Below are 15,232 nucleotides of genomic sequence, written 5' to 3' on the forward strand. Positions count from 1 at the left end.
ATCTGTAGGTGATAGGACCACCTGGACCACCAGGGCCACATGGTCCTCCAGGCCCTATGGTAAGCTTGGGTGGAACAGAGGTGCTAGAAATGGTCTAAGCCCTCTTGCCACTTTATTGCCTGCTTACTAGAAGTGTTATCAGAATATGTGGTCATTAAAGAGGGGACTTAATTTGGAAAATTTTTTGCATGTCTTAAAAAAAATCATAGGAATTGGAGAAAAAAATGGCACATTCCTGTGATAGTGTTAATATGCTAGTGGTCTGGTACCTCCTCAGAATCAGGTGTTTGTAGTTGCTTTATTGACAGCTGAATTTCTTTTGAGAGTACAGAAATATAGGGGTAATTTGTATCCCTATAAAGCAAAAACACTCTCCAAAAAATTGTGGTGTATTTTCATAATGAGAAATGTTATTTTTATTTTCAGGGACCTCATGGACTGCCTGGCCCAAAGGTAAATTAATACCTGTCTTGAATAGATGTGCTCTTTATGTCTGCAAAGTGTCATGCCTTGCTCTTGAATGCATGCAGCTATGTTTTGTCATGCCTCATTTAATAAAAGTTCATGATATTCTTAAACCTTAAAGCAGATTTTAATATTTGCACCTTAAAAGCTTGCTAAATTTTCTGTGATTGTTTCTGAGTAGTATTTCTCCGCAGCATTGGCTGAGTCCATTTTTTGTACAAATATTTGGGATGTGGCACTAAATTATTTAGCTTCCTGTTTATGGGCAAGCTACCGTTGCACTTGGAATTACTTTGGAATAAAAAAGCATGTTACAGGCTCAGGAAATGAAGTCAGATAAACTCTTCTTCATTTATGCTCTCTTGTATCTCCTGCTTCTTCCAGTGTTCATGGCCTTTGTTAGGCGCCAGGTATTTTGCTGACCAGTTCCTTCACATGTTATGCTGGTTCACCATCACAAACTGATGTGTGCATTTTCCTGTTTTCCAAACTGGAATTCATGATCAGACAGGTCTGCAATACATTTGAACATTTTCCATAGCATAGTACACAAAGATATGCTTTAGGGGCTCTCTTAGCCCATGAGAACAGCTCAGGAGAGTGGAAGTGAATTTTGGGAGAGTTGGAATATTTTAATTTGTGCATTAATTCCGTATTCACCAGTAAGATAAACTTCAGAATGACACTGTATTCATTAAGGCCAGTGGTCTTGTCAGACATGATCATTTAAATCACTATGGCTCCCTAATCACACCTTTCTCAAAAAATAAGGAAGAGAGGAGAGGGTGTTTTTGTTTAGTTTTGGGGCTTTATTTTGGGTTTTTAAAGGTACGAGACAGAAAATCACAGGTTTGACCCCTTATGAGACTGTGTTGGCTCAAGAAACCTAAGTCATAAATCATTTTCTGAAATCAAATATGTTCTATTTTAGTACCAGCCCCTCTTTACCTCAGGCTTTTGGCCTGAGACTCAGGCTTTTATGGGATTTCTCAGGTCTGTTTCCAAGACTTCAGCATTTCCAGTGCTACTGCTCTGAAAGTCACATCGAGTCAAATAGAAGAATGAAGAAATGGCTGCTTAGGGTGCAAAGCAGGCAGATGATGTCTGGAGTTGCTTAAAGGAGCAGACTCGGTTCTACTGAGATTTTTAAAAAAAAATATGAATATAATATACAGTAACATAATACATCAAAGGGAAATCTAGCAATGAGGCCATAGGGAGCAGCCTGGATGAAATACCCACGTATTTCTGTTTCCCAGAAGAGGCAGGTGTGGTCAATACTCACCTTGACTGAGCAGCCCTCATGCAGATGCAGTTTTTCATTATGAGAGAATGATTTATTGGCAGTTCTGAGCCCAGTATTATCATCTTAGTGATGTTTAATATAATAGCCTATGCATAATTTAACAATCACAACAAGTGCCATTTCTTACATGGTTAAAATTTCTCTGTATGAACACAGAATCTATGGACCTCCCAAATAGCTTGGCAGTGTGTAACCTGTACTGTTTCTTTCAACTTGTTACTGTTTATGATGTATGCTTAAAGGTTTAAAATATCTTTATGTAAGATTTTGCTGCAAATTCCAGTTTGCTGTAAGGAAAAGTATTGCTTCCTTACCAAATGTACTTCTCAGGAGATCCCACTGTAGAAACCTACTGTTTTGAGGCTTACTTTTATGAACATTTTCTTTCAGTTTGTATTATCTGCATAGGGTGGTTTATGGGATTTGAAGAATTTCCAAAACCCCCTGCAACTCATGCTGAGTTCAAACCACCTAACTATAGTGATAATTATTAGGAAAAGATTAAAAAAATCTGTTACCCATAATTTTCCTGTAGTTTTTTATTCATACGGATTTTAAATCTTCAGCAGACACCTCCCAAATATTTTTTCCCACTCTTAAATCAGTACGTAAATTGCCAGTAAGCTGAGAAGGTTGAATTTGTTTCAAAGTGGAATTTGCAGCTATTTCTGAGACTGGCTTCTTCTATCCCAGCTTAAACACCCATTATAGCACCAAAAATTTGGCATTTATACTTTTACGTTTAGGGTGAACCAGGGTTAAATGGTCTTAAAGGATTGAAGGGTGAACCAGGTCAAAAGGGTGACAGAGGGCCCCTTGGTCTTCCAGTAAGTAAAAAACCCCAACTATTCAATTTCAGTGCAAATCACAAACGTCTCTTTCTACCCCTGATGAACAACTCTGATTTACTCGATAGCATACACAGAATATACCATGTTGGAGCAGAGCATCAGTCTTGTTTTGTTTTGTCTCTAATCTGTGCTATCGTCCCCAGTAATGTCCTGTAAAATCCAGTGCTGTCAGGGTTGGGTTTTTTTTGTTGCATGTCAGTTGAGAGTGTTCAGTGTCACAAGGATGTCATCACCCCCATTACATTAGTCATGCTGTTATTGAAGTGTTGTATGGTGTTTCCATTAAAAAAGGAGTCTTCCCTTTCCCCCATCTCCTCAGTTATTCTTCCTCTGGTTGCACTTCTGCAGTTCAAAAGGAGAGGTCTAATTGAGGAAAGCTAAAAATTGGGTCAGGGAATTTAGTTGGTTTCTGTTCCCTGAAAATTCTTATTTTTGCTTTGTTCTTTAGAAAATTTCCATTCTGAGTGTTTGGCATAAATTTTGTCTTAGAAGTGAAGAACCTTAAAATATGGAAACATCACAGTTCTTAAAATTTAGGTTGATGAAATAGAAAATACTTTATGTGTTTGAAAGCATGCTGAAAAGGCAGCTGTATTTTTTTCTCAGAAAAAGAGTTTATTTTTTCTTTTTGTTGTTGTTGTATGAGGATTATTTCCAGTCATTACATTGTTAACAGTAAAATGGAGAAAATAGACTTAGTTGACCCAAAGGAACACAAACCTCTCTGATTAATATTTACAAGAACTATGTTCAGGGCCTCTGGACAAGGTCAGCATCACTGAGAATTTTAATTCAATTTGAGGGGGAAAAAAAGCTCATTTTCACATTGGCAGTTACATCTCTGTAGACAGTGAGCTTTGGAGGCCTGAGCAGATGCCCTGAAAATGGATACAAGGTAGAAGAGGCTCCAGAACAAAATAGGCTACTAGGTTTTCCAAATTTACAGTGATCTTGTTTTGCTCCTGCTTACTAAATGTCATACTCAGGAGCAAAGTCCAAGTGTTTGACGGTACAGAAAATGGCTCGGTTTTTTGAGTTGGTTGGAGATTTTAGCTGGGTTTGTTTGGGGTTTGGTTTAGTTTGTTTTTCCAGTAGGGGGCTGCTCCCCAGATTATTCCCTGTGTCCTGACAAATGTTCCCTCTGTCCCCACATCCCCTCCCGCGCTGCCGCGCTCCGGCTGCTGCTCTGTTATTCCCACAGAATCCACGAGGGGTCCCCCCGTCCCCAAGGATGCTGAGGCTCCTCGCCCGGCGTGCCTGGCTGCCCGCTGCAGCCCTTGACTGTGCCCTGAACTGGGAGTATTTCGGGAAAACAGGAAATGTGATTGTCTCCCGGGCTCTTGGAAATGAATGAGGCCATTGTGCTCAGGATCCAGATTTTGTTGGCTGCATAATGCAGTATTCTTGCACTTAAATATTTCCTATCGCAGTTAACACACATTTTTCTTCCTTTGTGTGTAGTATTCAGTATTGTCGCTATTTACAAATTAGAAAGCATGCGAGTAAATTACAAAGTAAATATTTATGTGTTAAGGCTCAAAAACACCCTAACATCTGGTGTTTGTAGCGCTCCTGTAGCCTGACAATATTCTGCTCTAATACACTGTGATGTGAGGGCAGGGGTGGGTTGGTGATGTTACACTGAAGTGAGAACAGGATCAGGCTCTTGGTGTTCTATGTGAATTTTTAACTAACATGCTGTAGTAATGTGATACCCACTCCAGAACCCTGTCACAGCGTGTACTGTGTGTTTGAATTGTGTTTATTCATCAGCACCACTTACTAATCTCACGTTCTTGTCATTCGTGTCGTGCCCATCATCCATGCTTCCACCTAACCACACAGGGAGCATCTGGCTTAGACGGAAAGCCAGGAGCCCGGGTGAGTCCCTTGTCTTTCTGTGTCCCCCTTCGTGACTGAGTCCATGTGCTTCCCGGGGGCTCTGCCGGCCAAGCTCACTCACTGCACAGAGGAAGGAAGGCCAAATGCTGCAGGCATTTTCCATGCTGCATAAGAGGGGGCTTCAAGCAGACTCTCAGGGCAATATGTGTGGGAAAGCGAATGTAATTCTCTGTAGAAGGAGCTCTGAACCTTAAAAGGCAGCTCAGTTTTGATTTTTGGTTGGACAACTGCTTGGTTGGGATGCTGATTTTCCTGAGTAAGGTTAGGGATGTAGATAACAGGAGAACATAGCTGTTCAATGCTAAGATGGAATCAGTGAAGGAGATGCAAATGTGCTGGGGTTCATCTACAGGCATTGTTACATTACACATCATAAATGTTAAATCTTTTGCTTTCTTTAATGATAAAGAGCTCTATACATTGAAAGAGTTATATCTTGGAAGTAAGATTGCTATCAATCCCTGCAGTAGGTAAGTCCATCTTACAGGTGGACATTTCAATTTAAAGAATAATCAATTAAAAAAAAAACCAAAAAATTATTCAAAAAAAAATATTTTTTCTGACTCTTCCATCTTCTTCCAATCAGTTTAAGATCTTTGTAAATCTGATTGCTTCCATGAATGTAGTGAACTCCAAATAGAAGAAAGACAGTCTGCCTTGTAACAGGAGAGTTTATGGGTGGAGTTTTGAAAGCCAAAAAGGTTGCATCGCAATTAAATCCAAATTTTCAACCAGTGAAGACTGATTCCATGTTAGTTCCCGTCTACAAGACAGCTATTAGAACTAAAGAGTTGTAAGAACAAGCACTCTCTCTTACCCTCCTTGTTCCTTTTTGTAGGGTGTAGATGGCCCAGTTGGTCCCCATGGCCCTGCAGGTCCCAAAGGAGAGAGAGTAAGTATATCTTCTGGGTGCTTCTCTCTACGAAGTGACTGCCACAAGGGAACAATGTCATGTGGGGACTCGTACTCTGCCTAGATGTCACTAAACAGAACAGTACCTCACCTATAGAGGAGCAGCCCACAACTGTGTGTCCGTTCTAGTTACACACACATTTATCTGTTTAAGGTTGGCACTGTAACTCACTAACTTCAGGGGAGCTGGTATTTTGAAATGACTAATCACTAAGAAATTGACAGGACTTCCTAGTTCACAGTATCACACACAGCATGATTTTCATTGCTTTCATTATTTTGTGTAAATTGAGAGAACAAACTGTTACAAAAGAAGATAATGTGATCTGATTATGTAAGAATGCAATGGCAAAAAAAGAAGAGTATTTCTCTCCTCTATGCACTTAAATGTTTTTATCCAGGAAGAATATCTCCAGCTGTTGTAAAATTTAAACTTTTCTTCCTGTTTTTTTTTTTTAAGCTTAGAAGATAGGAGCCCTTCTATTTAATTTGAAATTCTCACAGAATATTTTCTCCAGTGGAAATAGGATAGGAACTCTAATCTTTAACTGAGCCTGTCACCTCTAATGATACAACCATCAACTTATGGAAAAAACCAGAAGATGATACCTTAGCCTAACTAAAACCTCCAAGGAGCTGCCAGTCCAGAACTTTGTCTCTTTGACTTCCTCACTTTAACAAAAGAACTGTGCTAAAGCAACTTCAGACTAGCTGTACTAAGGACAGAGCCACATGGCAGAGGTCTGGTTAGCTTCATCTGAGAAAAGTAAGATTCATTTTTACAGAGCTGTGTATTGAGGGATAAATACAAGACATGCAGCATAGCCCAAAACAGACTGTACAGTAGACTGCAATTACCACTCAGGCTAATTAAGTGCCTGAAGGACTTGTGTACTTTTTCTGTTTTTCTAGGGGATTACAGATTCAGTTCTTTTTTTCCTTCAGTTAGGACATAATATATCTTCTGTCAACTCTGTGAAAAGATAGTTGATCATCATCCTCTTATCTTAAGCAAATAATTTAGGTGAGATACACATGTAGAAGTATATAAAAATACCGTACATTTTATTCTTGCATTATGAGCTTTCATGTTGAAAGATATGTGTATGTACTACCAGCTGAAATGTTTTTGACAATGAAATAGAATATAAACTATTCTTCTCGTCTGTGGAAAAGAGCTACTAATATTTTTTTCTTGTGGGAGTATGCAAGGTCATAAGAAGTCATGCAGCTGGATCTGGAATAAGCCCTACTGTGACTGTTGAAAAGCAGTAGCTGCAAAAGGGATAGGAACTGCTGCGATGTAAATCAGTAGTTGCAGGGGCATAGAAGGAGAACTTTGCAAAAATAGAGAGACCAAGGTGTGCAGAAAATTCCTACACACCCACCATTTTCTGTGGAACTAAATGAATGGAAGGAAGTTGATAAGACAGGCTTTTTGCCAAGCGGGCAGCTAACAAGATTATTGCTGTAATTGTTCATTTAATTATTCAGTACCATTTGGGAGGAGAAGTTTGATTGTAGCATAGTTATGTAACAGGTGCCCAGTGTTGATATATGTCTCATTATTTAAATAACAAATAGTGTCTTTTTAATGCAGTTTTACAACTTGCATTTGCAACTGTTGAACTTTTTAATGTGAAACAGGAGGGAAACATTTTTGTCTGCAGATTTCAGACTTTACTTTTTAGTTAAAAGCAGTGCATAGGGCCAGTGCTCACTGTCACTGGATAGGACCACATTCTGTCTGTATTGAGAAGAAAAACCCTGGGCCAGTATTAATCTAGAAGGGCATTAGGGCTATTTTACGGAACAATCATGGATTTGTTGTTGCACAGGCTGCATTTGAGGTGATGCTGAATTACTACTCCGAGGTAGGACAGGCTGTTGTGCAGATTAGGGTGGGTTGTTTGGTTTTCAATTTAACTATTTAATTAAAATAGAAAACGTCAGATCATCTTTATACAAAATCTATTTAGATGGTGGCAAGGTAGACTAAGAAAATCATGCATGACACTCAACTTTTTATAAATTGTTTCGTAGAAATTGAAATGGTAATTAATAATGTGAATTCATATAATTATTAGGCCAGTATCTCATAGTCGTTATTAAATTCTTCAGCTGTTGGAACACCGTTTTGCCAGGTGCTTAGAGAGATTTTACTGAGACCATCTTTATTAAATGAAGAAGTAAATCATAATAGGCCTCTGAATCTGACTGTGTACCTGTTAATCTCACTTATATACTGTCTTGAGAGAAAGTAGAGAACACTGGAGAACAGATAGACATCTTCAGCTACTGCTGATGAAAGGGAACATGTAAGCCTGAAGGGTGATGACAGGCATAACGTGTATCCAACTTCTTGACCAGCTAAAGGAATCTGAGTGCTGGCAATATACATTTTCCTTTTTTATTATTTTCTTTTCTTTTTTTTGATGACAAGGACCTGGTTTTGAGCTTGATTTTGGCTTTCAGATGTGTAGCTTGTGTAACGTTGTCATCACTACACACATTTAGTACAAGTAGGGAAAGTGCATTCTCTTTAATTTGGTTAAAATGTTTCTCAGCACAGCAGTGGTATGAAATCTCCCTAACTATCCTAGTGGAGACAGCAATTATTCAGCTTTATTCACGCAAACGGTAACTCATGAATATCCATGATTCAGGAGACTGAAGTGAAATAGGAGGCAGAAACATAGATTATAGTTTCTATTCTTTGGACACTGATGGATTGTCTCACAAAAAAATATTAAAAACCTTCCTAAGGTTTGCCAGTATCTGCCACGCTGAAGGAAATTGTGATGGTTGAGGGCAGTATGCTCATGACAGTCCATCCATCTCATACAATCCATGAACATTCAGGACCTCATCTGATACTCCAAACATGTTTCAGCATGTGCTTTGTATTGGAGGCAAAAAGTTCTGAGATACAGTTCTCCAAATATATTGTTACATAACAGATGAGATTATTTCCTAGACTGATACATTCAGTATCTTTATGTCTACCATATGTTTAGCAATGTTATAAGCCTATCTTGAGAGGACTTTGTACAGTCATCTTGCTGTTGAAGATTAAAAAAGCAAAGATGCTTAACTAGTCTTGACATATTTCGAGTACTGATCAAAGGGTTTTGTAGCTCTTACCTACATAGGTCAGCACATTAGTTTCTTCTTAGCAGAAAGCTTTAAAGCTGCAAGGGATTTATTGTTTTGAAAATCAGCTGTTACTTCCCAATACTCCTATTGGAGGGCATCCAGCCTAAATGCTGCTCAGAAATTAGCAGGGGAGTAACAAAATCCAGAGAGACCTGACATTGCACAACTCATTACCACTAGACTAAAGCAAGTGTCCGCCTTAGTAAAAATATGAAGTATTTAAAACAGATCAAATGTCAGTTATTCTGACAGACTCCTTATTGCTGGGATTATTCAACCACAGGTTAAGGTTCAGTTTGTTCTGGTGCCTTATTTTTTGTGTAATTTGGTCAATGAAATTTAGACATAGCAGTCCATTTTCAGAGCTGTGCCAAGTACTTGGCTGTGCCGATGATCACCACTATTAATTAGGTACACATCTACATCTCTGTCTTGTGCTTTTAATTATAGAGTCATTCATTAATTAATAATAAGTGGTAAATAACCCAGAGGATGTTGTACAGAGAATTATCTCAAGAGTGCAAGTGCAGCAAACACTAGGATGAAATTCAGCACTTGTGCACACCAGGAGCCTTGCATGCAGCCTTGTGTTAGGGTGTGTTCAGGAAAGGGGGTGAAGAAGGGATCCAAGTCACCCTGCCTAACAAATCCAGAGTAGGAGCTTTGAAAACTAGAGGTGGTCAGGTTTTTTTTCTTTTATTTCATCAACACTTGGAGCAGTTTAGTTCTCTCCCGAGAGAATGGCTTTTCTGGTGGATTTAATTCAGAAGAAGGAACACCACAGTCTGAAACAAGACTGCTTTCCATGCCTTCTTCCCAGCCCTGGCTCCCTGTCAAGCTCACAGGGACCTGTGCTCGCAGTTACATGGGCTAGTCCTGGCTGGCTTGGGAAGCTTAACTTCATATCAGTCTTGATAAAGAACAATTAGAGAGCAAAAGTGATTTGAAATTTGTTGCCTTGAAATTCCATTCCATTTGGAAAAGTTTACCCTGTATTAAGTTTGAAAAATTATTTTGGAAGCACCCCTCTGGAAATTGGTAATTTTTCCATGGATTTTGGTGCCAAATGAGATCAGACTTCTGGAGTTATCTCTGTACTTATTTGTCTTGCATATTGTTACAGTTGTTTTGATTTTGATAAACCAGGGTATATTTACATCACTTATCTAGAATCCAATAGAGGATTTAGCAACACAGCACAGTGCACAGGATAATCTTCACAATGTCACTGTTAAAAGCATTGCCTACTTAAATACAAGCTTTGACTGACACATCATTTTTGCGTGTCACTGTGTTGTATCTCAGCTGCTGTGTTGGAGCTTGATGCTGTATATCCTCAGTTTTCATTACAACATTGGATTTTTACTGAGAGCAGCATTAAGCTGTTAAAAGCTTAAACTTGACACTGGCGCAAGTTCAGTTGAAAAATATTTTCAGTTACTGAGGTATTTAAAAATGAATGTGGTATCATATGCCTAGAAAGTCATTTTGCCTAGAAAGTAATACGCACCTTTTCTTTCCCCCTTAAGCATTTAATAAAAATAAATGAGCTTGGATATTTTTCACTCAAAATACTTAGGAATGCATAAACTTTAACCTAAAGCACTTGGTAGAGATAATTTCTAAGATAACCAGTGTTTTTGTTTGCTTGTTCTGTAATCTTTTCTTAGGGTGAGAAGGGAACTGTAGGTGACCCTGGACCCAGAGGACCATACGGCTTGCCTGTAAGTTCCACAGAATTTGTACGCACGGCACTTTTCATCCCTCCCTGATTAAACCTTGTGTGCTTTATGGCTGATTTTCACCTAGCAATAGAGTAAGCTGGAAAAGGCAAAGATAGATAATAAACCCTGACAGTGCAAGGTCTATGGTCTGTATCACGCTGCTAGGTTCCTACCCATGCACATAACAAAACAGACCTGACATGAGCCAGCAAGAGAGAGGAAATGCAGAATGCAGGTGCTCCTGGTTCAGCAGCCTTTGGCCATCAGCTGCCTGACCATGTGAGAGTGCCAGGAGTTCAGGCTGAACTGTGGAAAGCTGTGAATTTTTTAATGTCAATAAGGGGCTTGGATTTCCATCCTGCAAGGTTTCTTTGCCATTATGTTTTTGCTTTGTTTGTCACTTCAGAGATGTGTTTTGTTTTCATTTCTGTGCCATCTGCTCAGAAGCAATGTGAGAACTTCATTGTTGCTCATTCGTTGTTGGAAATTACGCACTTTAAATCAACAATTTTAATTATGTTATCCATTCCTAAAATATGAGGTAGGACTTCCTTTGGCCTGACAAGGATATCCCCAATAAAATCAGTTGACTTTCCCTGTTTACACTGCTGATGACTGGGTCAGGTGTGTACATATACACATGTCTGTTCTGTACTTTGACGCAAGGAAAGCCATGTAAATGTGCTTGGCCGGGCACAACCAGCCTTTTCAGGAGACTTTCAGTGTTTCCATCCCCTCTCCAGTCTTATCTGTTTCATTAATTAATTTAACCTGGAATACAGACCTGTGGTTTAATTGGATCCATTTAATTGAACCAGGAGTCAGTGGCTGGAGATGGTTTTTCAGGCTCTATGGAGTGTTAAATTAGCTTGCTACGCATTTTTATCTGAGAGTCACTTTAGTGAGTGAAATTGAAAGCAAAAAAAAAAAAAAAATCCAGTATCTGTTTCCCATTCCTGTGAACTAAAAATAAAACTTTATAGGTTTTTCTGTATTTTTAGCTTTCTCCTGGAATCTGCCTGCAAACAAAACAGTCAAGCAAAATTTTGAAGCCAGGTTATCAGTTCCTGGAAATGCTAAACACGGGCAGCAATGTCCTGGTCTGAGGGATGCTAATGCAGTTCCTGTGGTTCTTTGTGGTTCTTTGGCAGGGCAAAGACGGCGAGCCTGGCCTTGATGTAAGTAATGTGTGTGACCAGGGCACACTCAGGGGTGGGTAAGCATCTGCAAGAAATCCCTTATGGAGCACAACAGCTTTGCTGCCCTTTAGTGTGCATGCAGTACCTGCAGAGAGTGTGCTGAATGCTGCCTTCACTCTTTCTCTGTGGTAAAGAGGACAAAGATTGTGCAATGTACAGCCCTTATCGACAGACACCAGCAGATAGTAGTGCTTAGCAATACAAGTACTTGGTTCTTTGGATGTCAGTAGGCTTTAAAAATGCTTGCTAGGAAAATACTCAGATGACTCATTTGTAGAAGAACGAGGAGTCACTTAACACTTAGTTAACTAAATTCATTCTAATTAAAGAGAATAATTTCATAGCCTGTAAGGGGTATGTTTCAAAACATAGGCTCTTTCCTTGGCATGCTAGAAAGACTTACTGAAAGTCTTTTTCTGTAGTCCTACACTGAAATCCCTAACTTGGAGGAGTCTTTTTCAGAATGCACATATGCTGTGTAGCATGGATGATTGCCAGTTTGAGCGGTATGATTTCTTTCTGTAGCTGCCAAAATGTTTCTACCAAACTCTGTGACTTACTTGTCTCACATGCTCTTGTCTGTGCATGTGTCCACACATAGCACACATATATGTACAGAGTGTGTAGTGAAATCATCTTTTTAGGTTTTCCAAGAGTATTTGAAAACTTAACCTGCATGTTAATAAAAGTCAACCTATCTTTGTCCATTTTGTTTTTATAGGGTTTCCCTGGTCCTCGAGGAGAAAAGGGTGATATAGGAGAAAAGGGAGAAAAGGTGACCACAGTGTTATTAACTGTTGCTTGATTCCTCAGCTAATCAGTTCTGCTGTCTTTATGCTATAAATTGTCACATTAAAAATTATCTTTGTTTTACTGTGTGCCAAAAGGCAAGTCACAGATACATACTGGAGCAAAATCGTGAAAAAACACAAAAATGTATGTACAGAACTAGAAATATCAGCATGTTCCAAAGCACAGCTCTTTTTTCAGGCTCATTTTCTCCAATCCACCCTGCACTTGTTGAAAATCCTGAAATATTTAATGCAGACTTTAGTCATTGTGGTAGTAATTTTACACTGAAGAGCCCAGCTCTGTTCCCTGGCAGTATTTGCAGTGTAATGGTTGATCCTGGTCTACCATGCCTGTACATGCTACCTGTCCCACAAGTGGATAAGACAGGAACTGTTTGAATTTTTATTTTTCGCAATTTCTTTTTTTGCAATTAAGTACTTTGTGATACTTGTGGATTGAAACTGAATCGTGTACTCTACCATTTCTGGTAAACCAACTAGACAGCGAAGTTAACAGAAACAACCTGACTTCATTTTCAGTGTTCAGACACAGGGACTTGGAAATCTGTTTATTAAAAAGCAATTCAGGACTTAATGTGTGTAGAGAAACTTCACAAGCAAATCTCTTCCATTTCTATCCAACACAAAGCCCAGTTGCTAAAACTGCTGAATTAGAACTCACACCAAGCCGCTTAATGTAAAAGTACATACATGCAACAGATGATTTTTCTAGGACAGACAAATGTTTGTCAAGCTGACATATGCGGGGTTAGGCTAAGTTAATTTCTCATTATGGTGTCTTAAACAAGAAGCAGGGCTAAAAAGTCACCATGGGTGTTAGAGTTCATCTGCATTCCTTAGTACGGTTAAGCAAAACACTTCCCAAGAATGCACTGAAAAGTGTGTTATGAGTACAACACTTCCCAAGAATGCATGAAAAGGGTGCTATGAAATACATCCTTCGCCTTTGTCCCTTGCTATATTGCTCTTTTTTTTGAGCTCAGAGATCCCTGGTAAGGTACCGATTTTGCCGAACAACAGTTGTTTAAGCGGGTGCTCCATGAATATTATAAAGGCACTGTTTGACCTGGCAGAGTAATCACAATGAATGGTGAGCTCTTGCTTGCTGTCAGAGTACAGGTCTGTCTGCCACAAGTGAACAGCTTTTCTCCTTGAGAGCAGCTCTCAGTCCAAAGGTGTAACTGATTAACTGCCAGCTCAGAGAGGTGGTGGGCAAAATGCTCTCTTGTGGTAAGTGGGAGTTACAGCAAGTGCCAACTCAAATGAGCTTAACAGTGTGCTCTCATGCTGGGATACATTCAAAGAGTTGTGTCCAGAAGATAAAAATAAGTTATTATACCTCTCTAATCGATTCCAGTGAGGTTGCTTGAATACTGCAGATGGTCTTTTGAGCCTCACAGTTCTAGAAAAACTTGAGAAGTTGGGGAGTAAGAAGGATACCAAGCTGGCAGGGGTCTGGGACAAACACAGCCAATAGTAGAGGTTGGAGGAGGTGGACTGGCTTAGTCTAACAATGAGGAGGCCAAGCGGCTTGAAAGGGGAGACACAAAGATGATGGAGCAAAACTCTTCTGGATAGTGGCAAATGGGGAAATGCAGGATCACAAGCTGCCCCTGAGAGGTTCAGAGCAATTGTTCTCACAAGAAGGACAGCACAGCACTGGGACAGTGCACCCAGAGAGGGGCCTGAACCACTGCCCAGGGAGCACTGCAGAACCTGGTCTGGTCTGACCTGGCCTAGGGTCAGGAATCATCCTGCTCACAATGGGAATCTTAGGCTCCCTTAGGGAATCCAGAACTCCCTTGCAGCCAGACTTTCTGAGTGTGTGTTTCCATGTACAGCTAGAGATAGGCAGACAAATTTCAGCCACCAGAGCTCCAGAAGATTTGCAGAAGAAAAGATGGAAAGCTGGTAAAAAGTTCGGTTATACAAATACGATGTGACAATGGAACAGATGAGATTCAGCACTCAGGATGTAAAAAGTTTTAATGTTCCAGAGTCCAGCGTGCTGCTTTTGGATATTAGTCTGTTATTCCCAGGGACTGACTAGATATGTTGAACAAGGGACTTCCAGTTGCAAGGGAGCGAGGGAATTGTATGTGGGAATTGCATGTGGCATGGCTAGGCCCTGTTCAGAGTTCAGTTGTGATTTAGGCTGCCTGTGGAGACTTGTTCTCTTGGGCTGCAGGACACATCTCCTAGGAACTCTGGTCCTCCATCCCCCTAAAAATTCATGAAAAAGCAAGCCCTGTTTCCTGAGGAGAATGCATGGGATAAAGTAGTTAGCAAGTCCGATAGATGTTTCAAAAAATACATTATTTTTTCAGAAAGAGGATTGACAGGAAGTCTGTAGGGCAAAAATGGATATTGAATACCTGCCTTAAAAATTCCCAGAATATTTAAGGAAAACTAGGAGGCAAAGAAAGGTCTTTCCCAGTGAAAAGTCAGGGAAGACATAGCTGAGACCTCTGTGGAAGAGACTTCTGTTGCATAGGTTTAACACATTTTCCCCATAAATTAGGGAATATTTGTATCATGCAAGCAAACTTGCTTCACCAAAATTACTTAAGCTGCATCAATAGTTTCTTTTCCAAATAGGAAGCTGACTCTCAAAAGACACAAAGTAATGCAATTAATCCAAATTCTCATTATAACAAGTCGTCTGTGTTCTGGTGGCTTTCCTTAATATTACTGATTAACTATGACCAAACTGGTGTAACAGCACCCATTTCAACAGATAAACCAGTTTGTAATAACAAATAAACAAGTTGACCATCCAGCTTATGATTTCTTGGTTTTTAAATATTTCTACAGTATTGGCTGTTGGACTGACATCACACAAATTGAAATTAGTGAGTTTCTAGTTAAGAAACTTAAATTGCACTGCAAAAATTTGTATCATTAC

General features: G+C 39.6%; 1 protein-coding gene across 18 annotated transcripts in view; it reads left to right on the forward strand.

Moving 5' to 3' along the window:
• The window catches only part of COL25A1 (collagen type XXV alpha 1 chain), a 304,904-nt gene that overhangs the window by 277,503 nt on the left and 12,169 nt on the right, over positions 1-15,232 (forward strand). For 8 of the 18 annotated variants that reach the window (XM_039550380.1, XM_039550384.1, XM_039550386.1 and 5 more), the window contains 8 exons: positions 9-59; positions 427-453; positions 2,518-2,598; positions 4,468-4,503; positions 5,363-5,416; positions 10,263-10,316; positions 11,468-11,494; positions 12,237-12,290. In XM_039550380.1, the coding sequence (XP_039406314.1) occupies positions 9-59; positions 427-453; positions 2,518-2,598; positions 4,468-4,503; positions 5,363-5,416; positions 10,263-10,316; positions 11,468-11,494; positions 12,237-12,290 (384 nt within the window). Of the gene's footprint in view, positions 1-8; positions 60-426; positions 454-2,517; positions 2,599-4,467; positions 4,504-5,362; positions 5,417-10,262; positions 10,317-11,467; positions 11,495-12,236; positions 12,300-15,232 lie in introns of all 18 variants that reach the window. The other 10 variants (XM_039550392.1, XM_039550385.1, XM_039550390.1 and 7 more) reach the window with 6 other exon arrangements.

Source organism: Corvus cornix, chromosome 4, assembly GCF_000738735.6.
Source record: "Corvus cornix cornix isolate S_Up_H32 chromosome 4, ASM73873v5, whole genome shotgun sequence".
Lineage (NCBI taxonomy): Eukaryota > Metazoa > Chordata > Aves > Passeriformes > Corvidae > Corvus > Corvus cornix.